Consider the following 22,756-nt stretch of genomic DNA (forward strand, 5'->3'; position numbering starts at 1 on the left):
GTTCATTATCAAATCACTAAGGAGAAAAGAGAGAAGAAAAAAAAATATATATTTGAAGAGGGGAGGGGAATAAAACCAAAAAAAGGAGATGGGAAGAAAAAAAAAAAAAATTGATATATAGCTCACATCATCAGAGTCAGTCATTGGCACACCTACAGCATCAATCCAAGCAGACCAAACTTTATCGAAATTCTTAGGACAATTGCTGTAACATCTTTTGTGTGGGCTGGGCGCACTCCTCGGGTTGCCAGAAGGACGCTGTATCTCCCACTTTCAAGGGGGGATTTGGCGCTCCCTAACTTCCAGCTCTATTTTTGGGCCACTGTGTTGGTGACGGTCTGGTGGTGGTTCTCCCAACCCAAGTTTAACTCTGCAGTGACTCTGGATGCAGCCTTACTGGGATCAGTTTGATTGGGACATGGGTAAGAGACCCTTGTCCCAATCAACATAGGAACAAGGTGCATTGGGGGCGGCTGTTCCTGCCCCTGCTGCTGTGATTGTTGAGGAGAGGTGACAGCCTGGCCATTCTTTCAGAAGCTTGTTTCTCCTTTGTAGACCCGGAGTGGGGGGTTGTGGGCAGTTGGCACAGTGTTCCATGCCGGTATCTGGGACCGCTTTAAATTGACAGGGCAGGTGGGAGGATGTCTGCGAGTGAGTGAGTTTTCCCCTAGGAGCCACTTTCTTAGGACAATTGCTGTAACATCTTTTGTGTGGGCTGGGCGCACTCCTCGGGTTGCCAGAAGGATGCTGTATCTCCCACTTTCAAGGGGGGATTTGGCGCTCCCTAACTTCCAGCTCTATTTTTGGGCCACTGTGTTGGTGACGGTCTGGTGGTGGTTCTCCCAACCCAAGTTTAACTCTGCAGTGACTCTGGATGCAGCCTTACTGGGATCCTACGCGGCTCTGAGCAACCTCGTTTTTCGGGGTGAACAGGCTCACCCCCAGACCACCGGCCCGATGTGTACGGTACTACGGGTATGGGCTCGGGCCCGAGCGGTGTATAAGAAGCCCTTGCATATATCCCCCCCATACCCCACTGTGGGGTAATCCTAATTTATTACATCTGCAACAACTTCCTGATCCTCAGATATGGGCTGCTAAAGGGATTGTGACCATGAAACATGTTATCGAAAATGGAAGATTCCCAGTGTTTGAGGTCTTCCAACAATTACACTCATTGCCTAGAACGATGGAGTTTCGCTATTGGCAACTCCGTCATGCTATGCTGGCCCAGTTCCAGGACCCGGTTGTTTTGGAATCGGACCCTTTGGAACGAATGTTGACCTTTAAGGTCATAGGTAAGCCCCTCTCCTCTATATATCTGCGGCTATCGATGGATCATAGTCAGTCTCTTGAGAAAATTTATAATAAATGGAAAGGGGATATCCCAGACTTGACTGTTGAGGACTGGGAAGACTCTGTTAGTAACTATATTCCCTCTATGATATCGGCTAGAGATAGATTTACACAAGTTAAGTTTCTACATAGAATATATTATACACCACAACGCCTTGCCAGAATATACTCCATGAGTGACCCCTCTTGTACCCGAAGCGGCCGTGATGATATTGGTACCCTTTTTCATGTTTGGTCGTGCCCTGAGCTTGCGTCCTTTTGGAAAGCGGTGACGGACACTCTAGGTGAAATTTTCGATACCACTGTCCCATTGGACCCAGTGGTGACCCTACTGAATAATCTTAGGGACGTGGCTGGGGATAAATATGCCAAATTGTGTATCACTTATGCTCTATTTTATGCTAGGAGAGAAATCCTTCTGCTGTGGAAGCTGCCTGAGCCTCCCACCCGGACAACCTGGATAGTCGCTGTTGCTAGGACGCTTCCATTCTATCGTTTTACTTACGATAGCAGGAACATTATTTTTTTTCCATTTTGAACACTCTGTAATTGCACGTTGGCTTGATAACACAAGCATGCCTTCAAAATTTTGTGCCTTGTGAATTTCTTAATGTTTTCCAGCTGCTTTGCAGGAAAAGCATTAGGACCTAAGATTCTCTAATTTCCTGGAGGCTTAGGGCAGGCATTGGATCACCCCATTACACACTGGGTTCCTCTCAAACAATGAAACTAGTTGCTAGAGAACTTGTTTTTGAGTGAAAGATTACCTCGCTTTCCCTTTTGTAGACCAGAACTGCCTTCACCACTGTTGCCTAATTCTGAAAGGGGTCATGGAACAGATTTTGCAAGCTGGCATAAGATATGGATCCAGCTTTATATAAAGCAGAACTGAAAATGTGTATGCATGCACACAATTTGTAAATTGTATACCCAAAAACTTTCTCTTTTATTCCCTACGGTCATCTGTGGGCATACAACCCCCTCCTCTGCTATCGGCCTCCAGTCTTTTCTCTATCGTTCGACAGACACAGCTCCATCTAGTCAGACTGTAGGGTTATGCTCCTCCTATCTGGAATAGGTGTGAAAAAAGCTTCACCACACCTAATGGGGGCTGTCCCTGCAGGCATTACACCACACACCCAGCTATCATCAAGCCGTTTGTTTCTGCCTAGTTTAAGGAATAGGACCTAGCTTCCTGCTGGGACTTCGGTCTTGGCTGTTATGGGAAAGTTTGTTTGATTTTTAATTTTAATTTTTTTTTTATTTTCACTGGTTAGTTCCTGAGGACCAAGATCCAGAGGAACTACAAGCAACAGCCAGCTGAGGTTTTGCACTGTATAATCTAGATCCTTAAGGTCTCCCAGCCTGGCCAGCGAGCGTGAGCAGGTTATAGTCTAGAACTAGGCCTTGCCACAACAGTGCCCAGACAGATGGGGACGAGCCTGCGAGTGGACCGTCTTGCTGGGCCGCACATGACCTGGAATGCCCTGAGTCGCAGCTTCCCCTTGGCTGACAGCATCCCCGTCCTGGGTAGGAGTTGATCTGTTTCGGAATGGCTCCCACCTGTTACTGTGGTATGGTGAGTAAGTTGTCCCCCACCTCGGGGTGGACGTCTCGGGGTGGATGTGGGCCCTTCCCTGGAATAGTCGAACCTTAACGGCTCCCTCGGTTCCCCTGGCACCTCGGAGGACTAGTCCTGTGTTACCCCTCAGCATTCCCCTACCCCTAGCAGGTTTTTAACTTTGGCGGGGGGGGGCACGGTAATGCGGCTGTTGCTGAGGAGAGTGACTTGTCCTGTGTGGGCCCTTGGTCAGGGACATTCCGATGCCTATTGTTCTGGGCCTTCTTTTGGGGGACGTGGGGGCCGCTGTTTTGCTTTGGATCATGATTTTTATATTCCCATTAGATTATATGGGCAGAACACTTCTATAATTCCCCATTGAGAATGCATGAGCGGCCATTTTCCTGAGGTCAATAGTCTGGACAGGCATGCGGCATGGTTTTTTAAATATAGAGACAGAGTTTTCCCTTTTCTCTTTCTGTATAGTCAGTGTCAGTTTCGTTTTTGCACAGATCGCGCTGGAGGTCTTCTCTGTGGCCTGTCAACGATTTACTGGGATTCCCTGTGGGTTTTTCTTTATTCACTCTATTCTCTTATAATAACCAAGGATTGTGAGTCCGCACTTATAGCGGTGGGACTGCGTTTTTGGTGGTCTTAAGGAGACACTGCCCAAATATTTTAAAGTGTAACATGGAGTCCCAGAATAATTTACCTGCAGACCCCCTGGGAGCGATTGCGGGACCTTTTGGTTCAGTCTCAGCCAGAGATTGTAGCTTTTTTGCAAAATCTGAGGTCTAAGGCAAACTTTTGTCATTTCTAGTGCTGCCAGCCACAAACTCCTTCCACCCTCATCTCCATCAGCAGGGTCTTTGGACTCTGAGATAGACATGGCCGACGCAGACCACCCTGAGGGGTCGGTGTGGTCTCATTCTGACGGTGAAGAGGACCTGTCCTCATCAGCTGTCGTGCGGGAACGCACTTTGGTGGAAGCTCTGATAGTTTGTGTGGGAAATGTTAAAATTTTGAACCCATAGAGCCAGGTACACAGATGTCTTTTGGCTCTCGCAGATCCCGTAAATCAGACAAGGTGTTACCTTGTCCAGAATTGTTTAATACTATTGTGGATGAACAATGGCGGCGCAGTAAGCACATTAGTGGTGTCTAAGCGTTTTGCACACCCTTCCCTTGCGGAGGCAGTGTCCACTAGGTGGACTGTACCACCAAAAGTGGATCCCCCCAGGGTCCAGGTTGAATAAAGCGACTCTGGTACTGGTGGAAGAGTCTCCAACTTTTGCGGACCCTGTGGATAGATGGGTGGAATCCTTGTCCTGCTATTTGCACGTGGTAGCAGATCACATATTAGACTAACTTTGAGAATGGTTTGGTAGCGCAGACTGCTACAGAATGGGTGAAGTTACCTAAAAGTAACTTGGAAGCTGAACGACTCCCCCTTGCGGTGTTGGGACTACTGGACCAGTTGGCTCAAGCCCTGGTGTTCATGTGTGAAACATCCCTGGATTCAGCCCCGTTTGTTGCAAGGGCATCGGCAGTGGGGATTGTTATTGGGTGCATGGTGTGGCTAAAAAGCTGATCGGTGGACTAGGCTTCTAAAAAGGCCTTGACTGATCTTCCCTTCTCAGGGGAGAGGCTGTTTGAATCATCTCTGTACGAGTTGATAAAAGGTGAATCATCTCTGTACGAGTTGATAAAAGGTATTCGGGGGGGGAGGGGGGGCAAGAGCAATCCTCATCCCCAATCTAATGGCAAGGCGCCACGTCCTAGGCGGGGGCCTTCCTTTAATGCTCATAAACGTTGTTTTTGTGCCTCCGGGTCACAAGAAAGAGGTAAATCATTCATGTCTTCTGGGGGTTCCAAGAAGCCGTGGTCGGTGAAAGCAAAGACTAGCCAGTCTGGACCTGCAGACAAGTTCTCATCTGCAGAAAGGGGCACCCTCACCCAATTCTGGGGTGAGTGGGACGTCTTTGTTTCTTTCTGGAATCCTGGACCTCCTTGATTCAGGACAAAGGGGTTCACCAACTGAACCCATCTGGGTACAAGATCAAATTTCGGTCTGGTCCGTCAGACAGGTTCTTCCAGTCCAGTCTTCACCTATCTCCAGACTGGTTAAGGGATTTGCGAGGAGCAGTACACGATTTACTGTGGCAAGGAGTGATTGTACCAGTTCCTTTTTCAGGAACGTTTTTAAGGGTTTTATTCAAACTTCTTCACCGTGCACAGGAAGTAAGGCAAGGTGGGTCCCATCCTGGATCTCAAGGCCCTGAACCACTTTGTGCGGGTACAGAATTTTCAGATGGAATCCATCTGCACGGTAGTGGTGTCACTACACCAGGGAGATTTCTTAGCCTCCATAGATATCAAGGACGCATATCTACGCTGGACACCAGCTGTTTCTTCGCTTTGCAGTCGCAGAGGAGCACTATCAATTTATGGCGTTACATTTTGGTCTCGCCTCAGCTCCCAGAGTGTTTACCAAGGTCTTGGCACCGGTATTGGTATTGCTCGTCAGCGGGGAATTGCGGTACTGGGGTACCTATACGATGTCCTGTTGAGAGCGAACTCTCCTCCTTGTTGGGGGATCTGGCGGTCACTGTCAGAACTCTGCAGGATTTCGGTTGGAACATCAATTTAAAGAAATCCGGGCTGAAACCTGTCTTGAGACTGGATTATCTGGGCTTGACTCTGGTATCAGCCTTGGCCATGGTGTTTCTTCCCCCAGACAAGCTGCAAAATTTGCAGGAGGGGGATTTGGATGTTGTAGGCAAAGAATCTGTCCTCACTTCGAGTTTGCGGCCTTGGGTCTGATGGTATCAGCTAAATTGACCGATTATCGGCAAAGCCGATATATCGAGGGCCGATATGCACTTTCCCCGATATATCAAACTGCCTCTGAAGATGCCGATATTTTAGTGGCGTCATTGCGTATGTTGCGCTGCACACGTTCTGCCTTCTAAGACCGCCTCCCATGCCTCTTGTGCAGCCAGCTACAGTCCGGTCACGGTGCCAGCCACCACAGGGTGCCAGGCCAGCATCCAGCCACCCACCCCACAACAGGGTGCCAGGCCAGCATCCAGCCACTCACCCCACAACAGGGTGACCCCAAGCAAGCCAGCCACCCACCACAGTGTTCCAGCAAGCCAGCCACCCACAACAGGGTGACACCAAGCCAGCCACACTGCCAGGAGCCAGCCACCGACCCATAACAGGGTGACACCAAGCCAGCCACCCACCACAGTGTTCCAGCCAGCCATCCACAACAGGGTGACACCAAGCCACCAACACTGCCAGGTGTCTCCCACCGACCCACAACAGGGTAACAGCAGCCTGTTGTGTCCCACAACAGGGTGCCAGCAACTCAGCAAGTCACCCACACTGCCAGGCGTCAGCAACCGACTCACAACAGGGTGCCTGGCCATCCAGCCACCCACACTGCCAGGTATCAGCCACTTACCCACAACAGGGTGCCAGACAGCCACCCACACTGCTAGGTGTCAGCCACCGACCCACAACAGGGTGCCAGCCACCCACACTGCCAGGTGTCAGCCACCGACTCACAACAGGGTGCCAGCAACTGAGCAAGCCACCCACCTGCCAGGCATCAGCCACTGACCGACCCACAACAGGGTGCCAGCAAGCCACCCACAGCAGGGCAGGGAGCCAGCCAGCCATTGTTTTAACTTTTTTGTCTTTCAAATTGCAATGGAGATGGATGAGGACAGAAAAAGTGTGGTGTGGGACTATTTCTCGTCTCAACCATCTCCAGGAAAAGCATGGGATCAGTAACTGCAAAAAACAAAAATACGTCAAATCTTTGGGCCCATCTAAGAGTTCATCATAATCAATTATATCATGCAGCACAGAAATTGTTAATGATCTTCATCTGAATGAAGACGTGTTGCCTTCATTCTGCCCTAAGCCCAAACAATCTAAAGAATTTACGTTGCACTCTTTGGATGTGGTTTGGGCGATCAGGGTCTACCTGGAGACCACTGGGTCTTTTAGAAAATCGGACGATCTTTTTATCCTTACCGAAGGATCTCGTAAGGGATTGGCTGCGTCTGCGGCGACCATATCCAAATGGTCCCTGCCCTGGGAGGGGCAAAAGGTCAGGGACACGTGTAGGAGAAAACAAACTGGGGTGCGTGTCCCAATGGTCAGGTGCATGCAGTAGAAGATGTTCATAATATGGCAATAGCACTGGGTGCAAACAACCAAGGATAGCATTGATGGTAATGGCCCAAAAAGTATAGTATGGATGCTTTTTCCTGTATCACAAGTAGGCTTGTAACGGTATCAGATTTTCATGCTGCGATTAATTAAGGTTTTGCCACGGTATACGGTATTATCACGGTATTCTATTATTAAATTTAAATTATTAAATTTCCACCTCACTTCAATTTCATTGCTGAATTTAGGGGCTTTGGTTCACTTATGCACATAATTATATAGTGTCAGTCAGTACAGACTCTGTGAACCAGGCCTAAAATAGGTCATCAAGCAGTGTCTGGCCTAACTGGTGATAACTGGTCCTGGCGCTCGGCTCCGATCCGATGGCCTGGTCATTAAGAGGGCAAATCCTTGTGGTCAAGAAGTGGTTAAACCTGAGGGAGGTGTTGTTTATAAATTTACTTTACTATTGCTTTAGGCCTGGTTCACATGTATGCGGGTTGGCGGTTCACATGTATGCTACGTTGGCGGCCCACATTTGCACAGGCATAGCAGCCCATTGATTTGAACGGGCTGCTATGCCCTCATTTTCCGCAGAAAAAAGGTGCATGCAGCATTTTTTTTAAATTCAGTGGCCTTGAAATCCATCCTGCTTTTGCACCATGCGACTAACCTGCAGTTCCTGCTCTGGCAAGCTTTCTGCATTTTTTGTATACGTGGGCACGGCATTTAAAAACAGTTTGCGTGTGCAGCAACGGCAGGTAAGTCGCATGGTGCAAAAGAAGGATGGATTTCATGGTCACTACATTTTTTTAAATTCTGCATGCACCTTTTTTCTGCTGAAAATGCAGGCATAGCAGCTCAAGCCCATTCACATCAATGGGCTGCTATGCCTGTGCAAATGTGGGCCCCCAACCCACATACATGTGAACCAGGCCTAAAGCAATAGTAAAGTCATTAATTGGTTAAACCTGCAGGAGGACCGGTGTTTTTATCTATTAATGACTTTACTATTGCTTTAGGCCTGGTTCACATGTATGCGGGTTGGGGGCCCACATTTGCACAGGCATAGCAGCCCATTGATGTGAATGGGCTTGAGCTGCTATGCCTGCATTTTCAGCTGAAAAAAGGTGCATGCAGAATTTAAAAAAATGTAGTGGCCATGAAATCCATCCTTCTTTTGCACCATGCGACTTACCTGCCGTTGCTGCACACGCAAACTGTTTTTAAATGCCGTGCCCACGTATACAAAAAATGCAGAAAGCTTGCCAGAGCAGGAACTGCAGGTAAGTCGCATGGTGCAAAAGCAGGATGGATTTCAAGGCCACTGAATTTTAAAAAAAATGCTGCATGCACCTTTTTTCTGCGGAAAATGAGGGCATAGCAGCCCGTTAAAATCAATGGGCTGCTATGCCTGTGCAAATGTGAACCGCCAACCCGCATACATGTGAACCGCCAACCCGCATACATGTGAACCGCCAACCCGCATACATGTGAACCACCAACCCGCATACATGTGAACCAGGCCTAAAGCAATAGTAAAGTCATTAATAGATAAAAACACCGGTCCTCCTGCAGGTTTAACCACTTCTGGATCGCAAGGATTTGCCCCTTTAAAGACCAGGCCATCGGATCGGAGCGCCAGGACCTGTCATCACCAGGTAGGCCAGACACTGCTTGATGGCTATATAATAATGTAATGTGGGCTGCTATGCGTGTGTGTATATATGTATGTGTGTATATATATATATATATATATATATATATATATGAGCTGCACGATTCTGGCCAAAATGAGAATCAAGATTTTTTTAGCTTGGAATAAAGATCACGATTCTCTCACGATTCTCTGTGTAACAAAAAAAAAAAAATTGGGATAACTTTACTGTTCCTTTTTTTTTTTTTTTTTTTTTTATTCATTAAAGTCTATTAATTGCTTTGAAAGACTGCTGCGCAAATACAGTGTGACATAAAATATTACAACAATCGCCATTTTTTTCTGTAGGGTCTCTGCTAAAAAAATATATAAAATGTTTGGGGGTTCTAAGTACTTTTCTAGCAAAAAAAAAACTGATTTTAACTTGCAAGCAACAAGTGTCAGAAAAAGGTCCAGTCTTTAAGAGGTTAAACTTCCTTTCTCCCTGGCAGAGGGAAGGAAAAGATACAATGTAATAATTTTTGTTTATAGTTACTGGGAGACTTAATGCTGAAAGGCCTTAGCTGTGTGAGTGAATGAGTCATCCAGCTCACTGAAATGTATCAATTCACAAGTCAGACCCAGGAGCAGAGAAACTCTGTATTTTAAAAATGCCACAATAACAATACCGTGGCTATGCAATACCGCGATATATCGAATTACCGAAAACTGGCATATGTCTAATCACAAGCATCCATTCTATACTTTTTGGGCCATTACCATCAATGCTATCCTTAGTTGTTTGCACCCAGTACTATTGCCATATTATGAACATCTTCTATTGCAAGCACCTGACCATTGGGACACACATCCCAGTTTTTCTCCTACACCTGTCCCTGACCTTTTGCCCCTCCCCAGGGCGGGGTGGTGTGGGCGGTGCACACTGACTATACAACTTCCTAGGAGTGCATGGTGGGTCAGTGGCGATTTTGGCTCTAAAGAAGAGTGCCCTCCCTCGAGACGCGTAAGCCACAAATGGGTTTTGAGGACGCCATCATGCTATCCAGCAGTAGAGAAGTGTCCTGGAAGCGTGCGGTGCCCATTTCCTTTATGCTTGTTCATATCCTACGTTTGTGAGTATATTGTACGCTACCCTTATTTGTTTTTACTAAACTTTTAAGTGGTAATGCACAAGGTCGGTGCACCCTTCTCTTGTTGTTTTCTTATTTACTGAAGGGTCAGGTTCCTCCTTTTCCGTTGAAAGCACATTCTACGAGAGCGCTGAGTGCCTCTTGGGCTTTTCACCATCGGGCGATGGTGCTAAAAGTTTGCAAGGTGGCAACTTGGTCGTTTGTGCATAGGTTTACAAAATTCTACGTGTTGGCATCTTCGGTTGCTTCCTTTGTTAGCAAGGTTTTGCTGGCTGCTGTTTAAAGAGAACATGTTTTATTTTTTTCCTCTTTGAGGGTGTATTGTGTTTTCAGGGTGAGCTCCAGTTGTTCCTGGTTAAGCTCCATGTTACCTGGTTGGCGAAGTTAACCTTTGGGGAGTTACGTTTCTGTTTTGCTTTGTCTTCCCACCCCTCCTGAATATACTGCTTTGGGACATCCCTATAGTTTCTGACTAGATGGAGCTGCTTCTATCGATGAACGATAGAGAAAACTGGATTTTTTTAAGAACTTACTGTAAAATGCTTTTATCTAAAGTTGTACAGACGCAGCACCCGCCCCTCTTCTGAGTGAATGGTGTTTTTTCTATTCTAAACACTGCTTGCAACTAAACTGCTTGATGATAGCAGGGTGTGTGGGGTTATGCCTGCAGGGACAGCCCCCATAGGTGTGGTTAAGTTTTATTTTCCTGTCTAGTGCCTATTCCTGATAGGAGGAGCATAACCTTATAGTCTGACTAGATGGAGCTGCGTCTGTCGCTGAACTTCAGAGACAAGGATATTATGGTAAGTTCTTACAAAAATCCAGGTTTTGCCTAGTGTCTTCAGGAGTATGAGAACATTATCCTTCTGTGTGCCTTCGACCATTGAACCCTAAGAAGTTGGCCTTGCTCTCCCTGGATGAGGTTCACCCAATTTACGTGTACCTCTCCATAATGGCGAGTTTTCGGAAGTCCAATTCTCTGTGCTCACGGATGGTCCGAAGTAAGGCTTGACGTTTTCTATCACTATTTCCTGTTGGATTCAGCAGACGATTGCGCAAGCCTATGCCATTAAGGGGCAGGAACCTCCCTTCCCTCTTACAGCGCTCTCCTACAGGGCAGTTAGGGCCGCCTGGGCGTTACGACATCAAGCGCCTGTATCTCAGGTTTACAAGGCAGCGACCTGGTTGTCTGTGCACACGTTTATGAAATTCTTTTCAGATGAGGTATCTGCATCTTCTGATGTTTTGGCTGCAAAGTGTTGCAGGCTGCTTTTTAGGACTCAAGAGTGTTGGTATGTAGTCTTGGGTTTCTTCTCCATTGGTTGGTTTGCCCACACCCCATTGGGTCACTGCATGGGGACATCCTTGTTTGGTAATGGATAAAGGAGATGTGTCCCTCAATGAACGGAAGAGAAAACTAGATTTTTTTGTTACCGTAATATCCCTTTCTCTGAGTTAATTGATAGACACAGCACCTACCCCCTCTATGGAAATTCTCCTTTGAAAATGTGACTGACGGAAGGCCTATAGCAGAGAGATTTTATGCCCAGAGAGGCATAAAGTGTCCTACCCCTGTAGGTGGGGCTGTAAAACCCTGTTAGGTTGTTTTTTCTGATGCAGCCTAATTTGTGTGTGAAGGCTGCATTTACTTTTTTTTCACCCCCGTCTGGTAATACTGTAAATAGCACACTGACCCTTCCTGAGATTTGTTTCTACACTCCTCCATGGTATCGATGGAAGGAACCGTGGTTATCAAACATGTCTTTATTCATCTACATTACATGGTGGTTTATAGGTACACTAGCAGTTCACTAGAGAGGGCATGGTTTATGCAGTCCTTTTCAGCTCACAGGTGGTGACAAGGACATGGTTTCTTGCAAGATCAACAAGTATTTGTAGGATTTGCCAAAATGTTCTTCGTATGAAATATAGAAATTAATCCTCTCCTTCCCATTTTGATTTAGAGAACACCATTTAAGTGGTTGTAACCCTAAAAAAAATTTGAAAAATGTCCCTGTCCCTTTAAGGCACAAGATGAAGCACAGTGCTTTTGCCATGTCAGTTGGCCCTTTCTATGTTGTACTATACCTGGATGGTCCTGCTTGTTCCTGTCTTCCCCTCTGTAAACTGATCACGTTTATTATGGCTGCTGATCTGATAGTGTGGTCAGTTTGCGTGCCTCTGTCATCCAGCTCCCCCACTCTCCCTCCCCCTCAGTTCCGTAGTCTGAGAGCCTCTCCTCTCTCCTCCTCGTGATTCTGTTCCCTTCAGCTGTTCCAGTGCTTGTAAAGTAAAGAAACATGTATTTACTTCAATCCTAAATTTTATGTCCCCGTTTAGTACAGTGTGTGTTTTTCCTAAAAGTATAAAGTATGTGATTTTGTTGGTGCCAAACTTCACACCATGAGCTAACTGTAGTCACTTCCACTGAATCCGAAGCAGTCCAATAGCTTGCTACATCCCTTGCAGTATTTTAGTAGACTTTTTAAGCTTGGTTTGTTAACCTCCACTGGGAGGCACTGCAGCCACCTATAGTGGATATAAAAAGTCTACACACCCCTGTTGAAATGTCAGATTTTTGTGATGTAAAAACGACACGATCACACACCCTCTTATAAATGGGGATGTATCTGTTTAGAATTAAGCAATCACATTCAAGCTTATGGTAAATAGGAGTCAGTACACACCTGCCATCATTTAAAGGGCCTCTGATTAACCCAAAATAAAGTTCAGCTCTTCTAGTTGGTCTTTCCTGATATTTTCTTATGCTGGCCATACACTATATGAAAAATCATTCAAACTAATTTTTGAAAACTCGGCCATGAGAGCAGTTGATCATGCTATCATGTAATGACCGAATTTTGATCGATAAATCGTTCAATGGACATCAGTTTTATGACCGAATTGTGATTGATAAATCGTTCAATGGACATCAGTTTTTTGTTTATTTTGTAACATATGCCTAGTGCAAACTGTTCGGGCGAGAAACACCTTAACCTTTCAATTTATCGTTCGGCAGAAATTTCCAAACTGTTCCTTCGATTTTTGCAGCAGCTCTGAAAAGTTAAAACCGATTTTCTATTTGTGCCCATTACCTGGACGAAAAATGAACGAACTGACCAAATTACAGATTTTCTAACAATTTGTCGGCTAGTGTATGGCCAGCAGAAGTCTCATCCTACAGCAAAAGTCATGGTCTGCGGAGAGCTTCCAAAGCATCAGAGGGATCTCATTGTTAAAAGGTATTAGTCAGGAGAAGGGTACAAAAGAATTTCCAAGGCATTAGATATACCATGGAACACAATGAAGACAGTCATCAAGTGGAGAAAATATGGCACAGCAATGACCCTACCAAGAACTGAACGTCTCTACAAGATTGATGAAAAGACGAGAAGAAAACTGGTCTGGGAGGTGGTCAAGAGGCCTACAGCAACATTAAAGCGGAGTTCCGGCCTTTAAAACTTACTTTGGGCCACTTGCTTGCTCTGTGTCACCTGTAAAAGAAATGGATAGTCCCGGTTTTATTTTTTTTTTCCTTAACTTGTTATTGAAGAAAATATACTTACCTTTCTTCCACTTCCTTCCTCTGCAGCCGAGGCCCACGCCGTAACTTCCTGCTTGCATTGATTCCTGGGAGCTGAACGTCATCGCTCCCAGGAATCAATGCGCCTGCACCGGCCCTGCTTGTCAGTTCCGTTGCAGGCGCGTCATTCCCTGCTAAAACAGCTTCTGGGCATGCCCAGAAGCTGTGCAGTGTTGTCGCGCCTGCCCCGGAAGTGACGAGCGGGGCCGGTGCAGTGCATTGTGGGACTGAAGAGGACACTGAAGAGCATGCAGAAGAGGACGCGCTGGCTTTAGCTGCCCACACCTGAGATGGCAGCTCTGGAGAAGAAATTTTCAAGGTAAGTATGTCTTCTAAAAGGCAAGTGCGACCTGAGACAGTTCAGAGGCTATCCATTGTGGAATGCACTAGCCCTGACTGTCCTGGGGGTATTTTTAGTGAAAAATAGTTTCCGAGGCCAGAACTCCGCTTTAAAGGAGCTGCAGGAATATCTGGCAAGTACCAGCTACTTGGTACGTGTGACAATCTCCCGTATTCATTTGTCTGGGCTTTGGAGTAGAGTGGCTAGACGGAAGCCTTTTATTATGAAGAAAAACATCCAAGACCAGCTAAATTTTGCAAAAACGCATCTGAAGTCTCCCAGAAGTAGTTAGGAAAATGTTATGGTCTGATGAAACCAAGGTTTAACTTTTTGGCTATAATTCCAAAAGATGTTTGGTGCAAAAACACTACTTCACATCACCAAAATAAACACCATACCCACAATGCAGCATGGTGGTGGCAACATCATGCTTTGGGACGGTTTTTACTTCAGCTGGAACAGGGGCCTTAGTCAAGATAAAGGGAATTATGAACCGTTCCAAATACCTGTCCATATTGGCACAAAACATTCAGGCTTTTGCTAGAGAGTTGAACATATAGAGGAACTTCATCTTTCAGCATGACGACGACCAAAAGCATACATCCAAATCAACAAAGGAATGGCTTCACCAGAAGATGATTAAAGTTTTGTAATGGGCCAGACTTGAATCTGATTGAAAATATGTGGGGTGATCTGAAGAGGGCTGTGCACAGGAGATGCCCTCAGTGTTTTTGCAAAGATTGGGCAAATATTGCTAAGTCAAGCTGTGCCATGCTAATAGACTGACTCATACACAAAAAGACTGAGTGCTGTAATAAAAACAAAAGGTGCTTTAACAAAGTATTAGTATAAGGGTGTGCACACTTATGAAACCATATTTTTTTATTTGTTTATATTTACTTCCCTCCACCTAAAAGGTTTGTTGTTCAACTGAGTTGTACAGTTTATGGGTCACATTAAAGCTGGAAAAAGTTATGAAATTATTTCTTTGTCTCATTTTTTTTTTACAACACAGAAACCTGACATTTTAACAGGGGCGTGTAGACCTTTTAGATCTACTACATGGTGGAAATATTAAGCATATAGTTCTTTTAAATGGACTTCATCCTGAAGGTTTTTTTTTTTTTTTCAATAAGGCACTGGTTCTTAACCTGGGTTCGATCGAACCCCAGGGGTTCGGTGAGTCAGTCTCGTGGGTTCGGCGGAGGCACACCCGACTCGTATGATTCGTGATGACACGCACAGTGGTGTGATTCAGTACATCATCCTCCTGATCCGCTGACCGCTCTGCTGCTCTCTGTCCTCTGTCGGTGCTCTCTCTCTGCAGGGAGGCGGCCGGAGCTCACACTGGTTGCTAGGCTAGAGCCGCTTAGCATCTAGCAACCAGTGACGTCACCCCTTTCTCCTCCAGGCCTCCGCCTCCCAGACAGTCCCTGACTCCCCGCCTATTACAGTTTGACTCTAGTAGGAAAGGGTGGACCCAGGCGCAGAGCAGTGCGCCATGAGCCCACCCATTGTGTGGCAATAGCGAATGAAAATTCGCTATTGTCACATCTCCTCGGCCAATGGCATTGGCTGTGGAGGAGGCGGGAGGACTCAAGGAGACGCAGGGACTGAAGAGAAGAAGCCGCCGCTACAACAGGTAAGTCAAGTGCACTGGTCTCGGGGGGGCTTGGCAAGTTGGCACGCTGTTCACTCTGCATTGAAGGGGGCACGCAGCACTCTGGTCTCTGCATTGAAAGGGGGCACGAACGATGATCTCTGCATTGAAGGGGGCACGCAGCACGCTGGTCTCTGCTTTGAAAGGGGGCACGAATGATGTTCTCTGCATTGAAGGGGGCACGCAGCATGCTGTTCTCTGCATTGAAAGGGGGCACGAATGATGATCTCTGCATTGAAGGGGGCACAAATGATGATTTCTGCATTGAAGGGGGCACGAATGATGATTTCTGCATTGAAGGGGGCACACCGCACGCTGGTATCTGCATTGAAAGGGGAAACACTGGTCTCTGCATTGAAAGGGGGCACACTGGTCTCTGCATTGAAAGGGGTCACGCTGGTCTCTCTGCATTGAAAGGGGTCACGCTGGTCTCTCTGCATTGAAAGGGGGCACACTGGTCTCTGCATTGAAAGGGGTCACGCTGGTCACTGTGCATTGAAAGGGGGCACGATGGTCATATATACCTAAAATAATATATACCTATGTTTTGAATTTGAAAAAATCATATTTTATTTTTCCAATTAAGAAGGGTTCGATGAATGCACATGGTGGGGTTCAGTTCCTCCAACAAGGTTAAGAACCACTTCAATAAGGTTATCTCTGAAGCAGCCAACACTGCTTGAGTTTTATCACTTCAGATGACAGCAGTTAGTATTTGTATGAGGTCTTCCGAGCAGAGACATTCGTTTTTCTTATATGTACTTGCTGACTTGCGTTACTTTGCAGTATAACTTTTTTTTTTCTGTCCTACTGACAGTAAGCTTACTAGAAAATCAATTCTATTTTTACAGTGTAGCCATGTGCTTGCTTTTTATCCCCTTCCAGTTTCCCTGATTGTTATGCTGCAGAATTTAGCTCCTTGCGTGAGGTTGGAGAAGGACAAGGAGGTGTACCTCTGGAGCACTTGATTACCTGCGTTCCTGGTGTTAACATCGCAACGACCCAAAATGGGGTTAAAGTAGTTAAGTGGATACACAACAAGCCTCCACCCCCAAATTCTGGTGAGTGTATTTATTTTTGTGTAATTTAGTTTGACTCCAATAAGTAAACCTTATTCTAACCCCTCCTTGCTCTGTTATTAATAAAAAAAAACAAAAAAAAAGCAATCAAAAAATACTGGCGTGTTCAAAAACATCCAATCCACAAGCCTGATTGGTCACAAAGCAAAATAGAACAGTCATTAATTGTGAAATGATGTCCCCACAGGTGTGCAGGAACTATCTTCTTTATGGTCCTTGATGGTATGTCTGTGCAAATTCATCCTTACTTGTAACTAATGTCCTCTTTCACCTACATAAGATCCTTTGCTACATCTTTTGCATTGGATGAGGTACACAACATTACTGGCGGTGCAGCTGTTTGATCCTGTTATATTGAAGGTCCCATTTGTGTGTGTGACACTTTTAGACAGATTTACCTGGTTGCACAGTTTACAGCGTTTTTTATTGCAGGGTTTGCTCCTATTTGTGACTTCATAATCAGAATGAAGTTTCCTGCTGATTAGTGTATGTCTGAGGTTAGGTGGTTGTCTGAAAGCCAGTTAAAGAGAATTTCAGAAGTATCCAGGAAAGGAAAACTTTTGAATTAAGAATGATACTTCTTTGTGACACAAAAAATAACCTAAATTTAGATATGGGTTTCCTCATTATCCTACATTTTTATGACCCCCTCTGTGACTATTCCCACCCCCTTGTATAGCTCTCCCTCTGTCTCATCTCACTATGCTAGTTTTATTACCATTGCCAGTTACATTTTGTTAGGTTTTCTCTTTTTTTCCCTTTTTTCATTTGGCTTAGAGATTTTTTTTTTACCATTCTGCTAAAACTTTTGTGAATCAGTAATGCTTGGACCTTGATGAAGTGGACATACCCTGAAAGCTTGTCCTGTGGTCCCAGTGGAAGACTCCCTGTTGTTTAAGCACCCAATGGACAGATGGTTGGAATCCCTTTTCCGCCACCTGCACTTGTTGGCAGGATCGATTCTTAAACCTGTATTCGCATCCGTCCGTCCTGGTTTCCCAGACGGTTAGGGAATGGGTCAAGGTACTTTGGGGTAACTTGAATGCTGAGTTGGTTCCCCCGACTCTGATTGAGCTCAATGATCAGATGGCCCATGCCTTGGTGTACCTGTGCCTGTGTGATGTGGCCCTGGACGCGGCTCCTCCTGGTTGCCAGAGTGTCTGTGGTGGGGATTGCCATACGCTGCATGGTATGGCTGAAGAGCTGGTTAGCGGACCAAACTTCTAAGAAGACCTTAATGGATCTCCCCTTTTTGGGTTAACGCCTGTTTGGTGACTCTTTGGATGAGCTAATCAAGGGCCAGCGGGGGGGGTAAGAGTACTCTTCTCCCCCCAATCTTCACAAGGTAGGGCACCTCGGGGTAAGCAGGGGCCTTCCTTCAAGGCTCACAGGGGGCTTTCTTGTGCCTCAGGGGCACAAGAAAAAGGCAAACCTGCCTCTGGAGGGAATAAGAAGGTTTGGTCGGGTAAGCCCAAGGCCGGCCAGTCTGGTTCGGCAGCCAAGTCCACCCCTGCATGAAGGGACGCCCTCACCCGTTTCAGGGGTGGGGGGGGGGCGTCTGCATTACTTTCAGGAACCCTGGACGTCTCTGATTCAAGACAAGTGGGTTCACAAACTGATTCGTTCAGGGTAAAAGATCGAATTTCGGTCTCGCCCAGCAGACAGGTTCTTTCCATCCAATCTCAGTCTGTCTCCAGATCGAGTGAAGGATCTCGGGGGGCAGTGCAGAATCTCCTTGCACAAGGCTTAATTGTTCTGGTTCCCCAGCTGGACAGGTTTCAGGGTTTTTACTAGAACCTGTTCGCGATGCCAGGAGGGCAAGGTGCGTCCAATTCTGGACCTCAAATCACTGAACCGCTTTGTGTGGGTGCAGAAGTTCGAACCCGATGGAATCCGTTCAGTCGGTGGTGGCATCTCTAAATCAGGGGGATTTTTTGGCCTCCGTCGATTTAAAGGATGCATATCTGCACATCCCTATCTTCGAGGGTCATCCGCGGCATCTCCGTTTCACAGTGTAGGAGGAGCACTTTCAATTTGTGGCATTACCCTTTGGTCTAGCTTCCGCTCCCAGAATCTTCAAGGTTTTGGCCCCGGAGCTGGCTTCACTGCGCAAAAAGGGATTGTAATCCTCAGGTATCTGGACCATTTCCTGTTGAGAGCAAGCTCTCCGGCCAACCTGTTGGTCGACCTGGCATTTACGGTCCGGACACTTCAGGAGTTCAGGTGGACTATCAACTTCCAGAAGTCTGCGCTGACGTCAGTGCATCTGAACTACTTGGGAAGGATCTTGGACTCCTGTCAGGCGAGGGTCTTTCTTCCCGAGGAAAAACTCCAGACATTGCAGGGCGAGAAGATTACTGATGAACAACGATCTCTCATCCCTGCGGACGTGTATGAGGTCCCTGGCGCTGATGGTGTCGACCTTCGAGGCGGTCCCACTTGCTCAGTTTCACACTAGGCCTCTACAAACAGGGATTCTTGTCAAGTGGAACAAGGACCCACAGTCCTTGGACGGAATGATCTGTTTAAGGTTGGAGCTCTCGTGGTGCTTTCTGTCACCCACTCTGAGCCAGGGCAGGTCTTTTCTGCCACTGTTGTGTACGGTGGTCACCACCGATGCCAGCCTGTCGGGCTGGGGTGGAGTGCTGGACAATCGTTGTGTCCAGGGTGTTTGGTAGACGGAGGAAACATCCTTGCTGATAAATGTTGTGGAGCTCAGGGCGATCAAGCTCTGCCTTCTCCATTGGACGCCTCGGCTACTCGGGTACAATGCCACAGCTGTGGTTTACATCAATCATCAGGGGGGCACCAATAGTCCCCGGGTAGCCAGGGAAGTGGCTGAGATCCTGACTTGGGCTGCGGATCGTGTTCCGGCTCTCTCCGCTGTTCACATGCCAGATGTGGAGAATTGGCAGGCGGATTACCTGAGTCGTCAGGTTCTGGATCAGGGGGAATGGTCCCTGCATCCAGAGGTTTTTTGCTTCCTGTGTGCCCAATGGGGAACTTAGGAGGTAGATCTGTTCATTTCGTCTGATAAAAAAGGTAGGGCAGTTTGTGGCCCGGGCTCGAGACCCTCTGGCTGACGCCACAGACGCGTTGGGTGGTGCCTTGGAGCCACTATCAGCTAATTTATGCCTTTCCTCTGATTCAGCTCTTGTCACGGTTCCTCCTCAGGCTGGCGGTGGAAAAGGTGCTGGTGATTCTGGTGGCCCCAAACTGGCCACGCCCGTCTTGGTACGCAGACCTAGTAAAGATGGTAGTCGAGCCTTCCTGGCGGCTGCCTCTGCAAGAGGATCTGCTGTCTCAAGGGCTGATCTTCCATCCTGCTTTACAGGTGTTGAGGGACGGGTCTCTGATTCTGTGATTCCTACTTTGTTGAGAGCTCAGAAGGCCACTTCCAGGAAGGTTTATCATCGCCCTTGGAAGATGTATATTGCCTGGTGTGAATGGCAGTAGTTGAATCCTTGCTCTTTTTTCGGTGGCGAGGGTCTTAGCCTTCTTACAGAAGGGTGTTGAGCAACGCTTGGCTTTAGGAATGATTAAGGGTCAGGTGTCAGCCTTAGCCATTTACTTTCAGCGCCCCTTGGCGACTAATTCTTTGATCCGCACCTTTTTCTCTTACGTCCTCTGACAGTCGCCGCCCACTCATACAGTCTTTACCAATGGGTATTGACCTCTTATCCACAGGAGCAAGCTAGGCATAGGACTTGTTAAAAACAAAGAAATTTACATAGACACACCTGTAGGGGGTTGTCCCACTGGTCCAATACCCCCCTGCTATCAGCCTTCCCAACTCAGTTTGTCTTCTGCCTAGTTGGGAGTAAGGCTATCCCTGTGCTGGGGCTACATGTCTCAGCCATTCTTCTGTTTTATTACTTTTATTTTCTGCAAATGTGTTTTCTTTGCACTACTAGCTTTTTATTTGTTCTGCGCTTAGTCGGATCTTCGGAAGACTACAGCGTTTGCTGAGTTTGGAATCGGACTGGGCGTCCTGGTACTCCAGGACAGAGGATCTTATGGAATCCCAGCCTGCCATCGAGCGTTTAGCGGGCTATGCGTGCGCCCTGGCCTAGCAAACTACCTGCCCCTGTCCTCAGGGGCAAAAGCCCGCGAGGTGACTACCTCGCCGGGATGCCTCAACATGCGATTTTGACCGTGCGACGCATCCCATTTCGGCTGACGCCCCCCCCCCCCGCCATCTGGGGTGGGAGGTTCCCGCGATATCGAGGTGCCCACGCCATATGGAGCGGTAAGTAACTTCTGTGTGGGGCCTCTGTTTGGGGATGACAGTCTGCTGATGTCTGTGCTCTCCCCTCATGTCTGTGTCCGGGGCTCGCATCCCTCCCGGACCCTGCGGGGGCCTCTAGGCGCATGTATCGCCGTGGGGTGGGGGGGTCTGTGGGGGTCCCTATTCCTGTCCACTTTATCAGTGTGTTTGGGGGTGCAGACATGGCGGTGCGGACCACTGCGGTGAAAAAAAAACGTGGGTCCGCCATTTTGGGTATGGGCAGCTGCTCTGGCCTCACTGTGAGCACTTCCTGCAGCTCTCTATGTAGTGTTTTTGGCGCCTTCGGGCACCATCTTGTGTGTGGCAAGGTGTTCTTTTTTTACACATGGTCAGCAGCCATTTTCCCGGAGCCTCCCATTCAGATGCATTGGCAACCATTTTCCCTTAGCCTAGATCCTGTTCAGCCTCTAGAGGGTGACATCACTTCCTTTCCTGTATGCAGTGATCGTTTCAGCAGCGTGGTAACACTTCTGGGGGGGTTCTTTTTGCTGGTTTTGGGGTATATTCTTCTGTTTTCAGTGCTTTTCCCATCTCAAGGGGGTACCTTAGTGTAATCCTTATTGCGGTGGGTCGCCGCGATCGCTTCTTAAAGGGCCAGCGCCATAGTATTCTTCTCATGGAGTCCCAGGACTGCAAACTCCCATCAGCCTTGGTGAATGATTCAGGTACTCCTGTACCTTCACCTTCTCTTGCTGCTGCACTTGAGACTTTAGCGTCCAAGGTGGATTTATTGATGTCAGAGCGGGGTTCTAGAAAGTACTAGGATTTCATTATCCTCTGATTCTGAGTCTGATATGGTTGCCCTAGACAGTTTACCCCCTGAGGGGTCTCAGTCCATTCAGTTCATTCTGATGTGGAGGTGGTGGAGGAGGATGAGGATGATCCTTCCCCTGAAGTGGCAAAAGAACGCGCTGCTGTGTATGCACTTTTTGCTTCTGTTAAAGAGACGCTACATTTAGAGGATGAGCCCAACCCACCGGGTAAGCAGTCTTCCTTTGGGACTCGCAGAACCCGGAAAGCGGCACAGGTGTTTCCTTGTCCCGCTGAGTTTTACGAAATGGTGAACGAACAATGGTGTAATTTAAAGTGCCTTTTTGTGGTACCAAAACGGTTTCAATTCCGTTACCCTTTCGCGTCTCCTACGGATTGGCGATGGACCGTGTCCCCTAAAGTGGATCACACGGTGTCCAGGTTAAACAAGGCCACTCTCATGCCCTCGGAGGATTCTCCGGTGTTCAGGGACCCTACGGATAGGAGGGTGGAATCTCTTACTCGCCACTCGTATATGGTGGCGGGTTCCTTACTGAAGCCCATCTTCGCCTCTGTTATGGTCTCTCAGGCTGTGGCTGATTGGGCCCAGGTGCTCAAACGCACTCTTGAGGCAGATTTCGCCCCTCCGACTACTGTGGAGATGGTGGAGCAGATGCGTCTGGCGGTTTTGTACCTGTGTGACGCGGTGTCTGACATCCCTTATGCGGGGAATCGTCTTTTTGGGGATTCCCTGGACGAGTTGGTTAAAGGGGTCACTGGGGGCAAGAGCACTCTGCTGCCCCAGAACCACAAGGGTAAGTTTTTCCGCTGTAAGCAGGGCCCTTCCTTTAAACCGAATCAGGGGTCCTTTCGTCCCTTCAAGGCACAGGACAAGGGGAAACCCTTTGGGGGTCAGGGTGGTCAGCGGAAGCCCTGGGCAGGCAAGCAAAAATCCACCCACGCTGCCTTGGCGGGTCCTTCCGCCTCAACCCAAAGGGACGCCCTCACCCGTTCCACGGGGTGGGGGATCGTCTGCACGATTTCCTAGAACCTTGGCTGCTCCGGATTCCGGACAGGTGGGTTCAGGAAATCATTCGATCGGGATACAAGATCGAATTCCTTTCGCGTCCAGCGGACAGATTCTTTCACTCAAATCTTCATTTGACC

General features: G+C 47.5%; 1 protein-coding gene across 1 annotated transcript in view; it reads left to right on the forward strand.

The window, feature by feature from the left end:
* The window catches only part of MARF1 (meiosis regulator and mRNA stability factor 1), a 587,347-nt gene that overhangs the window by 312,695 nt on the left and 251,896 nt on the right, over window positions 1-22,756 (forward strand). The window contains exon 16 of the mRNA XM_082261010.1: window positions 16,358-16,533. Coding sequence (XP_082117136.1) covers window positions 16,358-16,533 — 176 coding nt within the window. The remainder of the gene's footprint in view (window positions 1-16,357; window positions 16,534-22,756) is intronic.

This window comes from Pelophylax lessonae, assembly GCF_965119305.1.
Source record: "Pelophylax lessonae genome assembly, chromosome: 6".
NCBI classification, from domain to species: Eukaryota; Metazoa; Chordata; class Amphibia; order Anura; family Ranidae; genus Pelophylax; species Pelophylax lessonae.